The sequence below is a fragment of the Haemaphysalis longicornis genome, unplaced genomic scaffold (genome assembly GCF_048455015.1).
Source record: "Haemaphysalis longicornis isolate Haplotype H1 unplaced genomic scaffold, Haemaphysalis longicornis Haplotype H1 scaffold_1, whole genome shotgun sequence".
Classification (NCBI taxonomy): Eukaryota; Metazoa; Arthropoda; class Arachnida; order Ixodida; family Ixodidae; genus Haemaphysalis; species Haemaphysalis longicornis.
In genome coordinates, this window is record NW_027526203.1 from 209,065,837 (window position 1) to 209,081,767 (window position 15,931).

Below are 15,931 nucleotides of genomic sequence, written 5' to 3' on the forward strand. Positions count from 1 at the left end.
GTCACGCGTCATACCGACGTAGAACCAGTAGAACTTAGAAGCTGCCCCGCGCGCGAGATCGTCGACGCGGGCGTGAAAAAGTCGCTTGCGCACGAATCGTGTGCAAAAATGTGTCAAGAAACGTTTTATTCGTCTCTAACAAACAAAATGAGTATTAGCGAATCCCTTAATTTTTTTCAATGTGTGGCACTAACGTAGCCCAAATCATATCACATTGTTCAGTAGACTTCCGAACGCGATGGGGGGAAGTTAGTCGCTCAAAAGTAAATCACGCGCAGGTCGCTTTCGTTAGCCGCCATGTTGTTTGTTTTGGTATCGCGCGGCAGTGGCCGCTGCCAGTTGCTTCGATGGTTGTCATCTCTCAGCAAATGTGTTCTGCCCGCTCAACCCACAGCGCATGGTTATTCCTTGTGCTTATACAAAAGCTTTTCTTTTTTTTTATATCTACCGCGCATACAGCAAGCGCACGGCTCTTGTGGGAGCATTGATCATTGATGGTAGAGTTGCCGTGTGGGTTGACGGAATAGCTTCTCTCTGTGTTACAATTTTCTAGGCGGCGCTCGCTTTTTTTTTTTTCTTTTTTGAGATGCAACTTTTGGGGGTCAACCTACATTTGAGTCGACTTGCAATCGTGTAAATACGGTATGTGCTTGTACGACATCCCATGCCTTAGCTTGCTTATATCAAATTGTCCCCTACATACAGTGCTCCCACTCCTGCACCAAATACGCCAGTTTGCACAAAATGAGGTATCCCGCGCCATCCTGCTAAAACAAACCATGATTTCGCAAGCAAGTACGCCAAAATTTGTGTCGCGCAAATCGTGTGCAGCCATTTAGAAATACTACTTCACAGTGGTCTCTAGACATGTATAACTAACTCGGCTTGATAACTCGAACTCCCTAGCACCCGTCATCGCGTTTGCCGCGGCCTGCCAGAGAAGTGAGTTTGGTTGGCACCGTCGCTGTACTGCCGATACAGTGCTTCGTCTAGCAAGTCATTGCAGCGCTGGCGCGCCGCGGTTAGAAGCTTTCCTGCTTGCCATAGTTTCCAATGGTTCCTGCTATAAACAATACTAGTTATAGGTGGCGTTTATTTCCAGCCCTCTCCGCTCCGAGAGCCAGCGAGTGCGCCGTTTTGTGGCATGCGTGACGCGTTCGGCTGCAAGCTCTCTCTTCGCTTGCCGTGCTCGTTGAGTGGACCGTCACAAGTGGAGCGGGCCGTGAAAAACGTCCAGTCTTGCTAATAAAAAATCTAGGGTGGAAATGCGCACGAGTGCCTGCATCTAATAAAATGAATAAGCAAAGCACGACGGCTTGCCTCAACAATTCATAAATTAAAAGAGGCACGTTGTTTTTTTCCTACGCATGTTTGGTGAAGCTTTTCAATAATCATTATCATGTTGCATTTTATCCACATCAGAAAGGAACTTAATAATTTTCAAATGATGTTTTGCTGCCTTCTTGCCGTTGGGTAGAGTATACTCAGGGGATTTAATTGCATCAAACTTGTGGCGACATTTAGCGGCTGTTTCGAAATACATGGAAAAAAAAATCCCATTGCTTGATTCCAGAGCTGCCAGGTTGGACTATAAATAGCCAAACTGGGCTACTTGCTCTTGTGGCTGGCGGGAAAATTTTTTTGATTAGCTGTTTGACTAAGCCGATAGGGAAAGCTATTTAATACCCCTGTCAAACGTGCCTATTTCAGTGCACTTCCACAGAGTGCACTTGGCTAAAATGTCATTCATGGCCAGCTAAATGGCAAAACCGAATGACGTTTACCACTGAATGCACTTTAAGCTGAGTGTGTTTCCGAAACACACTTTACCCAGGCTGACTGAGTGAGTTGTCTCGGCCGAGGGTCAAAAATGGGGAAAAATAACATAAAAAGCGAAGTTTAGATGATAATAGGTAATGTTTCAAGTTACAAATGTACAAATGTAGGTCGACCCCCAAAAGTTACATCTCTCGAAAAAAAAGAAATGCGAGCGTCGCCTAGAATTATTTTTACAGGAAGAGAAGGGGCGACGAAAAACAAGAAAAAAATGACATACGTGCCAGCGCCGCCTGGTGGGGTTTTGCTCCATGGCGGCCTTTCTCTGCGGCATTTTCGTAGGGTGGCTTCTTGTGGCCCTAAGGTTGTGTTCCCGTTTCAGCCTTCTGTGTTATATTCCACGCTTTCAGATAATAGCCACCAAATTATAATGCTGCTGCGATTCACTGCACAGTGAATAACAGTGAAGATATCAGCGCCAGTGTTCAGTTGCCGTCTTGACTCCTTTTCTTTTTTGGGGGGGACTTGTGCGAGGTGCCAATTGCGATTTTGAACAATGCAATCACAACATAATGTTTACATTGTTGCTCATGTGATAAATAAAGAAAATTTCAAGACATTTTGCGTAATACTTATGCTTTCTATCGTCACTGATATTGCAAAGGGCACTTCGTTTCGTCGTTTAGCAGAGCGCAGCTAAAGTGTCATTTGGGAAGCCCGAGTACACTTGGTGAAGTGCACTTAAATAGGCACATTTGACAGGTGTATTAATGCATGTTCAAGCGTGCCAGCAGGGGAGCGTTTTCAGCGACTCCGTGGAAACGTCTTCCACTAGCAAGGACTAGAAGAGCATTATTCTTCAGCAGTGCCTTTGATTTGTGATCACATGTGTGAAAACCACCTTAAAGTGGCTTCCATCCGATCTGACACTGTTAGGGCGACCTCCACGTCAATTACTGGACGATACTGGTCAATTTTTAGTGGTGAGATGCTTTGGACACATCTAGCAGTTCGTGCCTAGTTGCTCTAAGGCTCTCCAAAACTGACGTTTAGGTGCTCCAAATTGCTCCAGCATTAATAATTTGCTGATACAAAAATTGCTCCAAATCACCGTTCATCAGTGGCACCACTGTATATCGATCTGATAGGCGTTTTTCTTTTTGCAAGTTGATTGTAACCGGGCTGGACTGTATCCATTGGCACAGGACCTGTTGAGCCGTTACCGTAGGCAGGGCAAGGAGTTGGCAGTGCCCGAGTGCCTGGTGCTCTACCTGGCCCTGGAACTCATCACGGCCGTTGGCCAGGTGCACACGTGCGGCGTCATCCATGCCGACATCAAGCCCGACGACGTACTAATTTACGATCTGTGAGCCAAGGAGGATCGCCTCTCTTCTGTTCCTGTTCCTGTAATGCCCCAGAAGAAACTGGGGCGTTACACTCCCACCATGTAGAGGCATCCTGCAGTGTTTTTAAAGGGCAGTCTAGAAGCTGGGTTCATTCAAAAGATGGCCACCTCAGAATGACAGTGATCCTAAGTTAATGCAAACTTAAAACGTTGAAAAGGGGGGGGGGGATAGAAGTAATGTTATTCAGAGCTGGAAATGTGGTAGGGAGAGTTATCAAAAGGCACTTCTTTCAGATGGGACGACACTTCTGAAGATGGGGAACGCATGGCAAGACAATCTCAATCTAATTATTGCTCGTGCACGCAGTAAAAGCAGAACTGTGGGGCTAACAGAGGTCAGCCTGACAAGGTTTTTACTGGTTCCGCAACTCCGCTCCATTGAAGGAAGAGAAAAAGAAAAATCTGGGCTTTTTGTACCCCACAACATTCTTGCAGACTAAGAAACTGTCTCCCATCACTGCATAGTTTGTGATAGAAAGGGTGTCATTGAACGATGGCCAGTCCATCTCTATACGAAAAGGCGCGGTTAAAAACCTATTAAAACTCGGCAAGACAAGTTCACCTTTTCGCCTTTCTTTCTTTTTTTTTTGTAACACATTTAGAGGGAAGCACTTTGGGTGATAACCTGTATCTCCTTTACCTACCTGCACCCACGCAGCCCAAGCGAGGCTGGCTTCATTGACCGATTTGACGAAGCTGGGGTGAACTGCATACGGCTGACGGACTTCGGCCGGGCCATCGACATGACTGCCCTGCCTGCGGGTACCGTCTTCACCCAGGTCATGCAAACAGATGGCCTAATCAGCACTGAGATGCTCGAAGGTCAGCCGTGGACCTTTCAGGTGCGTGACCTTTTTTTTCTCTCTCTCTCAGGTTGGTTGATGGAGGAGACGTGGAAGGTGCAGGAAGCAAGATGGCCACCGGGCAGATTCTCCTGCTTGCGTGCATGTCTCCATGTGCCCATTTGCAGCATGATGTTGTCTAAAAAAATGTATATATAAAAGCAGAAGTTTTGTGAATAGGCATTAAACTGGTGTGCATTTTGAGGGAAAAATTCGAGGCAGGGTTTGCAGAACTTTAATTTCAGCCCTCAGAGTGCAGCATATTTCAAGGTTATAAAAGATTGATCCCCACTTGGTGTTCAAGCCATGGCCCAAAGTGGCAACACTTGGCGTACAGGCGGACCCAGCGAGCAACACAGAATGCTGTTGACAACAAAGGCTGTGGCAATCCAGCCCTGAAAGGCTGTCCTGAAGGATACTGATATCAGGGTCTCTACTGCTGCTGTGCTGGTTGGTGGTGATGTTTCTTGGTTATCGACATACGCTCTCCAGAATTTTCTTGTTCTCCTCTTTTCTTTTCTGGTGTCGCAGTTAGACTGGTTTGGTGTGCTGGGCTGCTTGCACATGCTTCTGTTCGGGAAGATTATGCTCGTCAAGCAGCTCGAAGACGGCAGATGGGCCCCCCGTCTCAAGTTCAAGAGGTGCGCTGCTTTTGCTCTTCTTAGTCCTTCCCTTTCTCGCCATTTCTCAGGAAATCACTGCGACCAAGGGGAACTGCCTGAAATTGTCAGTTGGCGTCCTAAATGTTTGTTGTCACTAGTAGGACGTGGTAGTTGTTGTAGGACCTTGGTAAATAGACGCCAAGTTCCTGCATTTCCCTGTCGCTAGTGAAAGGCTGCACCACTAACTTTGTCGCTTTCCTTCTTTCTTCGATGTCCAGTGTTGTCATACTGGCAAAGTGAGACATTCGTACTGTATGCTTAAGTTCTTGAGCAGCAGAGGGCACTTGTTGTGTCTAAATCGGTTTATGTTAATTTCATGAGCAGTCAATTTTCCGTCCATGTTGTCATATCAGAATAAGCTTTGGTGGCACTGCCGTTCTGGACAAGGCGTGGAGCGCAATTGACGGGAACCAATTAAAGCTTGTCGGGTTAATAGGTTACTGTCTCCTGTGGCGTCCGCATTAAGCAACGCAACAATGAACATGAGAAAGGGGTCGAGGAGTGATGATATCCCGTGTCTGTTGTACCCGCCGCGGTGGCTCTGTGGCTAAGGCGTTGCGCTGCTGAGCACGAGGCTGCAGGTTCGATTCCCGGCCGCGGTAGCTGCTTTTCTGATGGAGGTGAAAAGTAAAAATGCCCATGTGTACGCCATTTCGGAGCACGTTAGATATCCCCGGGTGGTCAAAATTCATCTGGAGTTCTCCACTACGGCACGCCTCATCGCCTGCGTCGGCGCGTTAAACCCTACAATCAATCAATGAATCACCGTGTCTGTTGCACCTTAGTCATCACTTTCCACGACGTGTATTGTGGGATAAACCTGAGCATAAAATTGGGCACCGAACAGTGCCCATAGGTCTATATCTACATCCTCCGTTGGGCCGACAAACACGTCTTGCTATTTCTAGCAGTTTCCATCAGTGAGGGAGTGGGTATAAAAGAAAAAAAATAGCTACAGCACAATTATAAACAAGGACACAGAAAGATGACAGGACGAGCGCTGACTTCCAACTGAATTTAGTAAGAGAAAACTTGCAGAAAGAAAATAGAACAATAGCAACAGAAAATACACGCATAATCTCTGATAGCACACCACCATATCAACATGCATTCACGCACTTGGCACAATTAAGTCATACCCGATGTACAGCACGCGTTGTAAAGGAAATCTCTCTTTTATGGACAATGCGATGGACGCCCGGCTTACACATTTACTGCCGTGCCTTTCAATTTCGTGTGCTTCAATTATTTCTCGCGTAGTTTGGTTTCAATTATTTCTCACGTAGTCTGGTAGTTTGGTTTCGCTGTACATCAGGTATGACTTAATTTGGTGTCAGTACAGATTGTGCCAAGTGCGTGAACGCGTGTAGATATGGGGGCGTGCTATCGGAGATTATGTGTGTATTTTCTGTTGTTTTTGTTGTTCTATTTTTGTTTTAAATATTTTACTGGTGTTAACATGAAGAGTGTGCATAAAAGGTGCAAGGTTTTCCTTATTAAATTCAGTTGGAAGTCAGCACTCGTCCGCCGTCCTTCTGTGTCCTTGTTTATATTCGCGCTGTAGCTATTTTTTTAAATGAACTACCCACTCGCCCACCAGTACACCTTTTTAAGGTATAAAAAGTTCACAGTAAACTGCTTGCAGGGGTGGTACCGCCACTTTTCTTTACTTCCGTCCATTTATCTACTCACGAGCAAAGTGCTAGCGAACACTCTTCTTTCCCCCCGTCCAGGTACTGGCAGCAGGACCTGTGGACCCGCCTCTTCTCCGAGCTGCTGAACATCCCGAGCTGTGCAGAACAGCCAGACGTGACGCCCTTTCTGCTCGAAATCAAGAACCTGTTGCTGGAGAGGTCGCGGGCGCACGACGTTGTCATGGAGGCACTCCGAGCGAAAAGACTTTGAGAGAGAGAGAGAGAGAGAGAGAGAGAGAGAGAGAGAGAGAGAGAGAGAGAGAGAGAGAGACAGAGAAAGACGTCTATCGTACAAGGGCGACTTCGTTTTTACAGGCTGATGCTTTTGCACTCGTACTGGGACAAAAATGCTTGTTCGTCTACCGATACGACCGTTTAAGAGACACTGAAGAAAAAATACAAGTTGTACTACATCGATAGATTAGCTTACCGAAAACACGGATATACCACTCTCGCGCATAGATTTTCTAAAACAAGGTAGAAAATAGCGAAAATGTAGAGACAGGCGTCGCCACTTCTGACTATACCACGCAACGTACACCGGAAATGGTTTAAATTGCGTGACCAGTATCCTAGCAATATGTCTCCAGAAGTTTATAAAAACGTAAGTGGAAGTTTTTGCAGTATCATGTTAGAACATTTAAGAAATTATACTGGCTATGCTACTAAATACTTCCTCCGCCGCGCGATATGGCTCTACATGGGCCCCGCATACGGCGGTCTTACGCGCGCATCAGCGCCGGAGTTTTTATATTTTGTTTCGGGAGGGGGTAGAGGGGGATTCCAGCTATATATTTGAATAAATTTGAGACAGAGTCGAATACAAAAAGTTTATTCAGCTTTAAGTGCCCCTTTAATAGCGGTAAAGACATGATTATCAAAGCGCGATCAAGGCGGCCTAGTGTATTCTCACCGCGCCAGGCGGAAATTACGGACCAAATACGGGGAATGGGAACCAAAAAAGACATCCCCCTCGCGAGGGGCACGATCAAATGCACAGCATTTCCGAGGGGGTGCGCCGGCAAGTCGTATCTCTCGATCGCGGGACCCGTGTCGCCATCTTTCGGAGGCGCGGGACAACTTGTGGCGCTTTCGAAACAAACCAGAAATGAGTGAAGGATATAAGGCGCGTTCGGTGCATCGAAATTTGTGTCGGTTTCGTGGCTCAGTCGGTAGTGCGCCGGGCACCTTGCGTTCCGCCCGCGGCGTCATGGGTTCGAAACCGGGCGCCGGAAACTGTTAATTCTTTTATAGTGTAGTGGCCTGGCTGCGGACTACGACAAGGCGCGCCTGCGGACTACGACAAGGCACGCCAACGCCGCGTGACATTGTGAGTTACTAAAATGCTATGCATTTAAAACTTTTATTGAGAGACTGGGGTTAGGGAAGCGTGGTGGCCGCCGGTTGGAGGTCGGCGGCGACGATGGCAGCTCGTTCCACCAAGGCGATCTGAACGCCCAGGTCGGAGCTACCCAGCGCACCCTCCCATTGCTCGTCACGGGTGATTAAAGGCCCACATAGAGTGGGGAAGTGTGGCGCGCTGGCCACATGCGGGGCGATGAGGTGAGGGGTAGAGGGAAGGGTGGATATGATGGAACACCGCCCTGCAGGGAAAGGAATGAACCTGAAGAATTCGCCAGGTGCGCGCTTGCTCATTGCTGAGCTGGGGATGCGCCGGGGGGTATTTTCGGAAAAGACTTTGAGGAGACAAGCCCCTAGGCGTAAGGGTGGAAGTGTGTCTTTAACCTATTTTCTTTTTTTATTTCTGGTACAATAGTATGAAAATATACACTCTTCTGCAGTTTTTTGTGCTGATTCCAAATATCCAATCAGTTTTTGCAGGTCAATTAGTTTTAGGGATAATTACTACCCAGACAACGCACATACATCCTAGGTAAGTGCTAGGGATATCCCACCTGGGAGTTCGGGAACCCCCAGGGACATCCCACTTAAATTCCAAAAACATCCCAAGTAATACAAAAAAAGACCTCGCTGGGATGTCCCATACTAGGACTTTGCTGGGAGGTCTGACATCCCATGTAGAACAAAGAAAGGAAATTTTTGGGATGTTCCAAAAAGGTGCTCGTAGGTCTTTTTCAGGGCACGTTTGATTAATGCTTGTGGGTATAGCTCAACATTCCATTGCAATGGAGCTCTTCCGCCACTCAGGTGCACAATCAGAAGTCTGCAAAACCATTTTATTGGACGAATTTCGTACGTAACAGCGATCAGTGGCAAAATCAAGCAGCACTCAAGTCTTAAAGGTAGGCTATACTCTTCTAACACCACAAATAAAAGTTCTTCATAGCTCCATGCATGACTTTGCTTCTGTTTCTGACAATAAATTCGACTAGCTGAAGCAGAAGTGAAATTTCACATGAAAAATTTCTGAAGGTAGCACGAGTTATGCACAGAAAGATAAGAATCATCTCTTCTCTTATACACCAGAAATGCGCCATGCACGCTGAATAATTCATTTACAAAATAGGGTCAGCCTAATCTCTAAGCAATTTATGACAAAGAATGAGGTCTGAAAGTGCTGTACTTTCTGAAATGCCAAAAGGTGAAACATGTTTCACGACACAGGAAAAGCACATTAGTGCACAGAAAGTTACCGAAAACCATTAAAAGGGCCATGCAGACGAAACACAAGTTTGGTTCATTAGAAAGATTGCCCCGATAGAATCATACTGACACGACTTTCTCTTTCGCTACCGCGCCTATCAAAATCGATCAATTTGATCGATACTTTTGGGAGCGCCTTTTCATAGCGTTCCTGGCGTTTCTCGAGCAAGTAAAGCTGTTCGGAGTTAGATCAGAAAATGGCCTTTCAAAATCAGTTTTGTTTTCATTTTTGCAACGGAAACGTAATTTTTGACACGCTTTTGAATCACCTGGGTGTGGAAAAGGGGCGTGGTCATCGCGCGTCACGGTTACCAATAAAGAATGCGTGCAACTCGTAATTACTCTGCACCAGCGCTTGTTTTTTGCTATCAGGGCGTGAATGGGGAACTGGCAAATGATTTTCAATCGTCAGGTTCGCGCTCTGACAGTAATACAGTTAAACCTCGATGTAACGAAGTCCGTAAAATTCGTAATTTACTTCGTTACATTGAAATTTCTACATTGAAATTCGTGGTTATAATGGAGTGTTCATTGCGTGAAGCGTTTCCTGCAAACGAAAGCGTGGCGCGCATACACGGCTGGCGCACTGTTTCTATCGCAGCTTAATCGTCTACGCGGGCATCAGCGTGAACCGCATGGAGCATTTTCTCCCCGCAAAAACGCACCCCGCAAACCACAGGCGCGCTGACGCAGCCGCGGAGACCAGCCGCGCGATGTGGGTAGCTCCAGCGACCGCTTCTAACCGCTCGCTGAAACGCAACTTGAGGGGCGAATGAGAGGGGCACGCGAGAGAAAGCGGATAACGCAGGCGAAATTTTCACTGTAAAACGTCATACGCGCCGCTTACGAAAGCGCCCATCAAATATCCTCCACGGTCGTAAGCCTAATCGTCTCTGGCGGGGCCAGCCGGCATCCCCGAGTGCTTCGAAGCTCCCGCCATAGGGTGCGCGCTTCCCCATTGGCGAAACTGGTCATGCTCCCCCCACTGCCGCGTGCAGTGCGAGTAGCTTTCTGGGCAAGGCAAAGGAAACAATGCGCCAGCCATGTATGCGCGCCACGCAGTTTGTAGGCTCGCATTCGCGGCGGGCGGCCGTGTCGCTGTTCGCGTTTTATTGAGACACCGTTTCGGCGCTTCTCCCCAAATCTACTTCTACAAGTGAAATTTCGTGCCTGAATCTCCATGAAACTTTGTTACATTAAAATTTGGGCAAACGGGACTTCGTTACACAGAGGGTGAAAATACATGGTGTGCATACACTTGAAGTTACAAAAAATTCCGTGGTTCGTTACATCGAGGGTTTCGTTAAATTGAAGTTCGTTACATCGAGGTTTAACTGTAATCCCAGAAATCGGCTGAAAATGTCAAGCAGTGCCTGGTTGCAAAGCTACTTTATGATTTTAGGCAGTTTTATTGCCTTTGCGCACTTCGTTCAAAGTACTGTGGTAGTTCTACTTACCCCAGGACCATTCGCAAACAGTTTACAACAGTTTCGGTTTCGTTTCTGCATCGCGAAATTCATATTTAGCGCTGCTACGCAGTTACCCAACTTCAAGGCTACCTGCCATGGCGCCTGAAGCGTCCGCGACTGATCCTCGAACAAAGCACGGCACTCCTGATTTCCCCCCACCCTAACCAGGTTTCTGCGATAAGAACTTCAGATGCAAGTCAAAAGGTCACACCCATTCGCCAGATATCTGTTCCGCCGAGGACAGCGCTTCAAACCGGCCTTACACTGCCAGCTGTTCGCCTTCCAGTTTCGTTTCCATGCGAGGGTATATCCGGGTGTCTAATGTTGCTGCTTAGTTGAACTGTCTATTCGGACGGAGTCTCTGATAAGTTTTTGTACTCTTTCATTTGAAAACTGTTAGGTGGCGCTGCAATAGAGGAGGCTCGTTGTGCTGATCTTTTTCAGCGCACAACTGCTACTCGGCCAAAGATCACACGGCACGATTCTAGCTCATCGTACCTCATTTTTGCGAGCAAGGCTACAATTGTGAGTAAGAAGATGGTAATAAAGCTCAGCTTTATGTTTTGAGAGATAACTGACCGTGAACGACAACAAGCGTCAGCCACGGCGTTCCGTTTTCAACTCCTGCATGTTTTTTTACGCATCGAGTGCTTGTACCAAATATTGTGCTCGCTGTAAATGCAAAGTCAGCCATTGACAAGATGTTTTTACGTTAAGTGGGGGCAAATTGGTGCCTCTGATAATGACAAACCGCTAGATTTATTCCAGAAAACCACCCGAAATTGCACATTTTGAATTGGAGGTTCGGCTTCACCGCATGACACGAGCACCGTGCATGCTAACATTTTTTTTTATATCTGACAAACTGTTCGTGCAAGTCGACATTTTTTCTAGGGCGTTTTTGAAATGTTTTCCTACAAAATGTATATTCTAATTTTTTCTACTACCGCTGGTTTGATATACACAACTCCTTTTTTATCATTTTTTTCGACAACTTGATAAAAATTTTGGTTTTGATGTCTTTTTACAACTGATATATAAAAACCTTTAAAAAACTAGTATTATTGGAAATGCCGTTAAATAATCTGCATTTTGTGCTCCTGCAATTAGTGCCTAACCAATTTTTTAGCAGGAAAAAAAATGTTTTCTTGGACCCCTAGAATTAGTCAATTTTCCGGCGGTAGCGAAAGAGTTAAAGGGGCCATGAAGACAAAACACCAGTTTGGTTTATTTGAAAGATTTCGTGTTCTAAGTGCCCCCAGTGCTTTTTCAGAAGCAAACGATGCTTTATTCACTGTGATATTAATCAATTTAAGCTAAAATTTTGATTCTCATGCCAAAACGTGTGTTTGAATGACGTTTGCAGTGATATCATAAGAACAGGTCTTTCAGCTAAACTTGTGTGGAGAGGAGACTTGTTTACTGTTAGTCGACCTAGATGGCGCCACACCATGGCAAGCAGTTTTGTTTTTGGTTTGTTTGTGACCATATTAAAACCGGCTTGTTTTTGTTCACGGAGAAAATAATCGTTTCATGAAACATGGTGCTTGCTCGACAAATATGGTCACGCAAGACACCATTGCTTGCGTCAATCGGCCAGTATAGTCTGAGACAATGCCAAAGCCCCGCAGTGCTGTGCATCTAAACCAAGCATACTGCGCGCAGTACCGACAGCAGTGCGCATCGGTACTTCTATGCTTACGTGTGCTTTCGTTACTTCCACTGTTTGTCCCACCATTCTTACTGATATAAAAATAATGTGCCCTAAATTTAAGCTCGAATAGCTCGTTTGGCAAGCTTATAAGTTCTTCCTTATTTCAGTGTGCTTTTGCCAGCCTCTGCCAATCGCACAGCTGGCTGGTATGGCATCATCGGTTTTGTTGCGGGAAATGAGCTAGTGGGTCGCATAGCCATTCTTTTTTTTCACAGTTACATAGCATATTGCACAATTACATAGCAGCCAAATGCAGCCAATCCAAATGCAGCCACTAATCGGTATGGATTATGAATGCACAGCAAACTATCTAATTTCTGGTGAGTTGTTTTCTATAACTCTTAAAAAATAAAGAGGCAAGTGAAGCAAAATAAGATTTTTCGAGTTGAAATTTGGATTTGTCTCTCATGCAATAAGATACATAATATTGATTTCACTCAAAACTACACAGGCTGCACTTTGTAATAGTACATTAGCCATGAATGTGGTGTTAGCTGACACACAGCAGAGACCATGCAAACGTCCAAATGGACAACCACACCCTGAGGGAGTACTGATGCCAAGCACCTTATTCTGGGAAGATGCCCTCAATTCTGTAGGTTTTTTACCACGTAGTAGCTTACCACACACACACACACACACACACACACACACACACACACACACACACACACACACACACACACACACACACACACACACACACACACACGCACACGCACACGCACGCACGCACACACACGCACGCACACGCACGCACGCACACGCACGCACACGCACGCACGCACGCACGCACGCACACACAAAAACATAGTTTAGACTAGTGTCAGGAAAATATACATGAGCAATCAAGAAAATGAGATCAAACGACTTTCATATCAGTCCTCAGCAGTGACTCCATTGCAGCTCCAAGGGTTTTCTAGTGTGCCGCAGCTCTTTCCGCAGCATGTCAGAACCGTGTTGCTGTCTTCTTATCCTTTGGAGTTCCATGTGGCTGGGGAGGCTTTCCATGGCCCATGAAGCTGCCTGCACATAATTTAGAAAACAACTTGTAATGAATTCAATGAACAGTGCAGACACCGGCTAGCTTGAACACTGCCGGTAAGGAAAAGCAACTCGAGCAATACCGAAGTGTACAGATAACAAGGCACGCTTAGGGAGGCTTTACTTAACATAATGTTAACAATACGTAGCAGGCACAGCAACAACAAACACAATTGCGGGTTGTTTTGTGCAGACATTTGATGCGTGATAGAAATTTTGCTATTTGGATTTGTGATCGATCACTTTAGTTGTGTTTCATCGACTTGACCTTTACATTCCGTGATTGCTCAAACATTTCACCTGCTTGAAATGGAAATGAAACAGATTTCCTATATAACTTTCAGTCAAGAGATTTTGAACCGGCTCTTACAATCACGCTTGATAGCACTACGCATCACACACATGCAAGCTACTGCAGCCATTTACCATTAAATATTTTGCCAAATGCGCCATTACATTAGTCTTACCTTGGATCGAATGGTGCAAAGCACAATGGAATATAACAGAGTAACAATAACATGGACGACACTAGACACGGGAGTCGCAGTTTTCCGGTAATGCCCACCAGGTTTAAAGCTGCCTGTAAAAACTGCTAACTGCATCTCTGAGTCTCTGCTTGCCGAGAAGAGACTACAGGAAACTGGCAAAAAAGAAAAGGAAGAAATATAGCTGCTTGGCAGTCTTTCAGTTAAAGAATGACTGCAATACCTATATTCAGAGCATATCGCGCAATTTGAGAAAGATTATAAACAAAATGAGTGAAAGGTTGTTTTTACTGCACATGAAAAATCGTTGTGGCTTTTTAGGAGTAACCGCACCGTGAAGCCAGTCTTCGCAGCCCTTTAAACATGATGCACAACTACCCCAACAGTGCCCAATTCTTTAAAACAGTCGTCAAAGCGGTCCACATCTGGGTATTCAAAGCGGCCCAGATTGCGTTGCCATTTGTTGCATAGTTTGCCGGAATTCTCTTTGCTGGGGAGGTTGTGTAGTCGCCAACATGCTGTAGTGTCACTGTTGTCGCCCTGTTCCGTTTTCATTCAATAACACAACAATCAAAGTTAGGAGCAGTCTAAGGCAGTAAAATGATATCAAATTAGGAAAGACACCAGTTTTGACTCTAATGTGGTGGCTGTTTGCGAAGTTTTAGTTTTTTTTCTGCAACTGACCCACTGGTTTTGAGTATGAAAATTAAATATGATTTCATATTTGGTTAAGTCTCCTGCCACGCGCGTGGCACGAGCTGCGCCCCCCTGGCAACAGCTGCTGCCACGCAGAAGTGACGTCAAGCTAAAGTAATCACGTGACTTCCTGTGACGTCACAAAACAAACGTCATATTTACGTCATTTGATCATGCCACTTTTTTGTGTTAACGACGACGGCAGCCGGGTGTTCGCGTCTTGTGTCCCGACGTTCTCCGCCCGTGGTTCGAATGGCAGGCCTGACGCATCGTTACGTCCTTATGTCCCTGTACAGCGGCTGCCTCGCGGCGCTTTTTTCTTGTTGGGAGGTGTGCTTGTAATTAGTTAGATTGGGTATTTTTTGTGAACTTGCTGTTGCACGTCTTGGTAAGCCTAACGCATTGTTTTCTGCACGCTGCTTCTCCCCGCTTTTTACATGCTCCTAGAACTGTACTGTTGTCGTTTAATATTTTGTAAGTTTCACGTTGTTTTGAAGTTCGCGTGCTATCGGCTTTACGCACCTGCATTTGTTGTCTACTTGTGCCTCGCTTCTTCCATGCCAAGCCTTGTGTTCTGATTCTGGAGTGGTGGCTCAATTATAAAACGTAGGGATCAGTATTTTCCATCGCGTCGCGCCGTGGCGAGCGACGTAGTGTCAGCGTGTGCACGAATCGAGTGTCGATTCGTGTTGGAATCGAGTGGCATCATCGAACGCAATCCGATCTCGCATGTAGCTTCTGCAATTTTTCCTCCGGGGCAGTAGTACTGTCGCCGAGAAATGTATCCTGACTATTCCGCAGAAACGATCTGTGCACGTGGCGCTGCAGAATCCGTGCAGGGAGCGCAGTTTCACTTCCGTGGGTGGAGCCCAACTGCCCGTCCAAAGATATATCTATTCAAGATACCACTGAAACCATTCGCTGACTGGCTGGCTTCTTGTGCAAGGAGGCTCAAGCTCCAACTGTGCAAACATGGGAGAAGTGCAGCCGATAAGATCGCCGTGTGAGCCAAGTTTGGAATTTCTGCTAACAGTCCTTTAAAAGTCTGGTGTGCATAAGGTTAACAAGTGACAATTCAGTTATTGTTAATCTATGCTCAGATTTGTTGCTTAGAGTACCATTGTGCTTTCAACTTAGGAAGTCTTAATGAAATTATAGGCAAGGCTTAAAATTACTGCTTGGCTTTTATTTCCCTTTCCTTCGCTCCAGTACCTTTCGCCTCCTCTAACCTGGTTAGGCAACAGAACTTCCTCCTGCATCTGCTTTGAGTATGTATTTTGATAGGCTCGTTCCTTCTTTACTCTTGTGTTTGGCTTGGTTGGAATTGAACATAACCAGCCACGATACTTTCATTCACTCTCAGCAGGATGGGCTAATGATGATGAGAGCTTATCTTGGAGGCTTGCAGTCTATGCACAAATTCCAAGTGGCTGTGACATCTATATGCCCATCCCAAGCACTCTGCGGAGTTCAACTTGACACTAATGCTTGTATTCACAACTGGTGAAGCGTGCTTAAG

General features: G+C 46.0%; 1 protein-coding gene across 1 annotated transcript in view; it reads left to right on the forward strand.

Moving 5' to 3' along the window:
* Positions 1 to 7,361, forward strand: part of LOC144157019 (mitotic checkpoint serine/threonine-protein kinase BUB1-like) — an 84,382-nt gene extending 77,021 nt beyond the window's left edge. Inside the window, exons 9-12 of the mRNA XM_077688402.1 lie at positions 2,982 to 3,142; positions 3,840 to 4,023; positions 4,555 to 4,664; positions 6,419 to 7,361. Coding sequence (XP_077544528.1) covers positions 2,982 to 3,142; positions 3,840 to 4,023; positions 4,555 to 4,664; positions 6,419 to 6,590 — 627 coding nt within the window. The 3' untranslated portion in view covers positions 6,591 to 7,361. The remainder of the gene's footprint in view (positions 1 to 2,981; positions 3,143 to 3,839; positions 4,024 to 4,554; positions 4,665 to 6,418) is intronic.
* Positions 7,362 to 15,931: the final 8,570 nt, after the last annotated feature.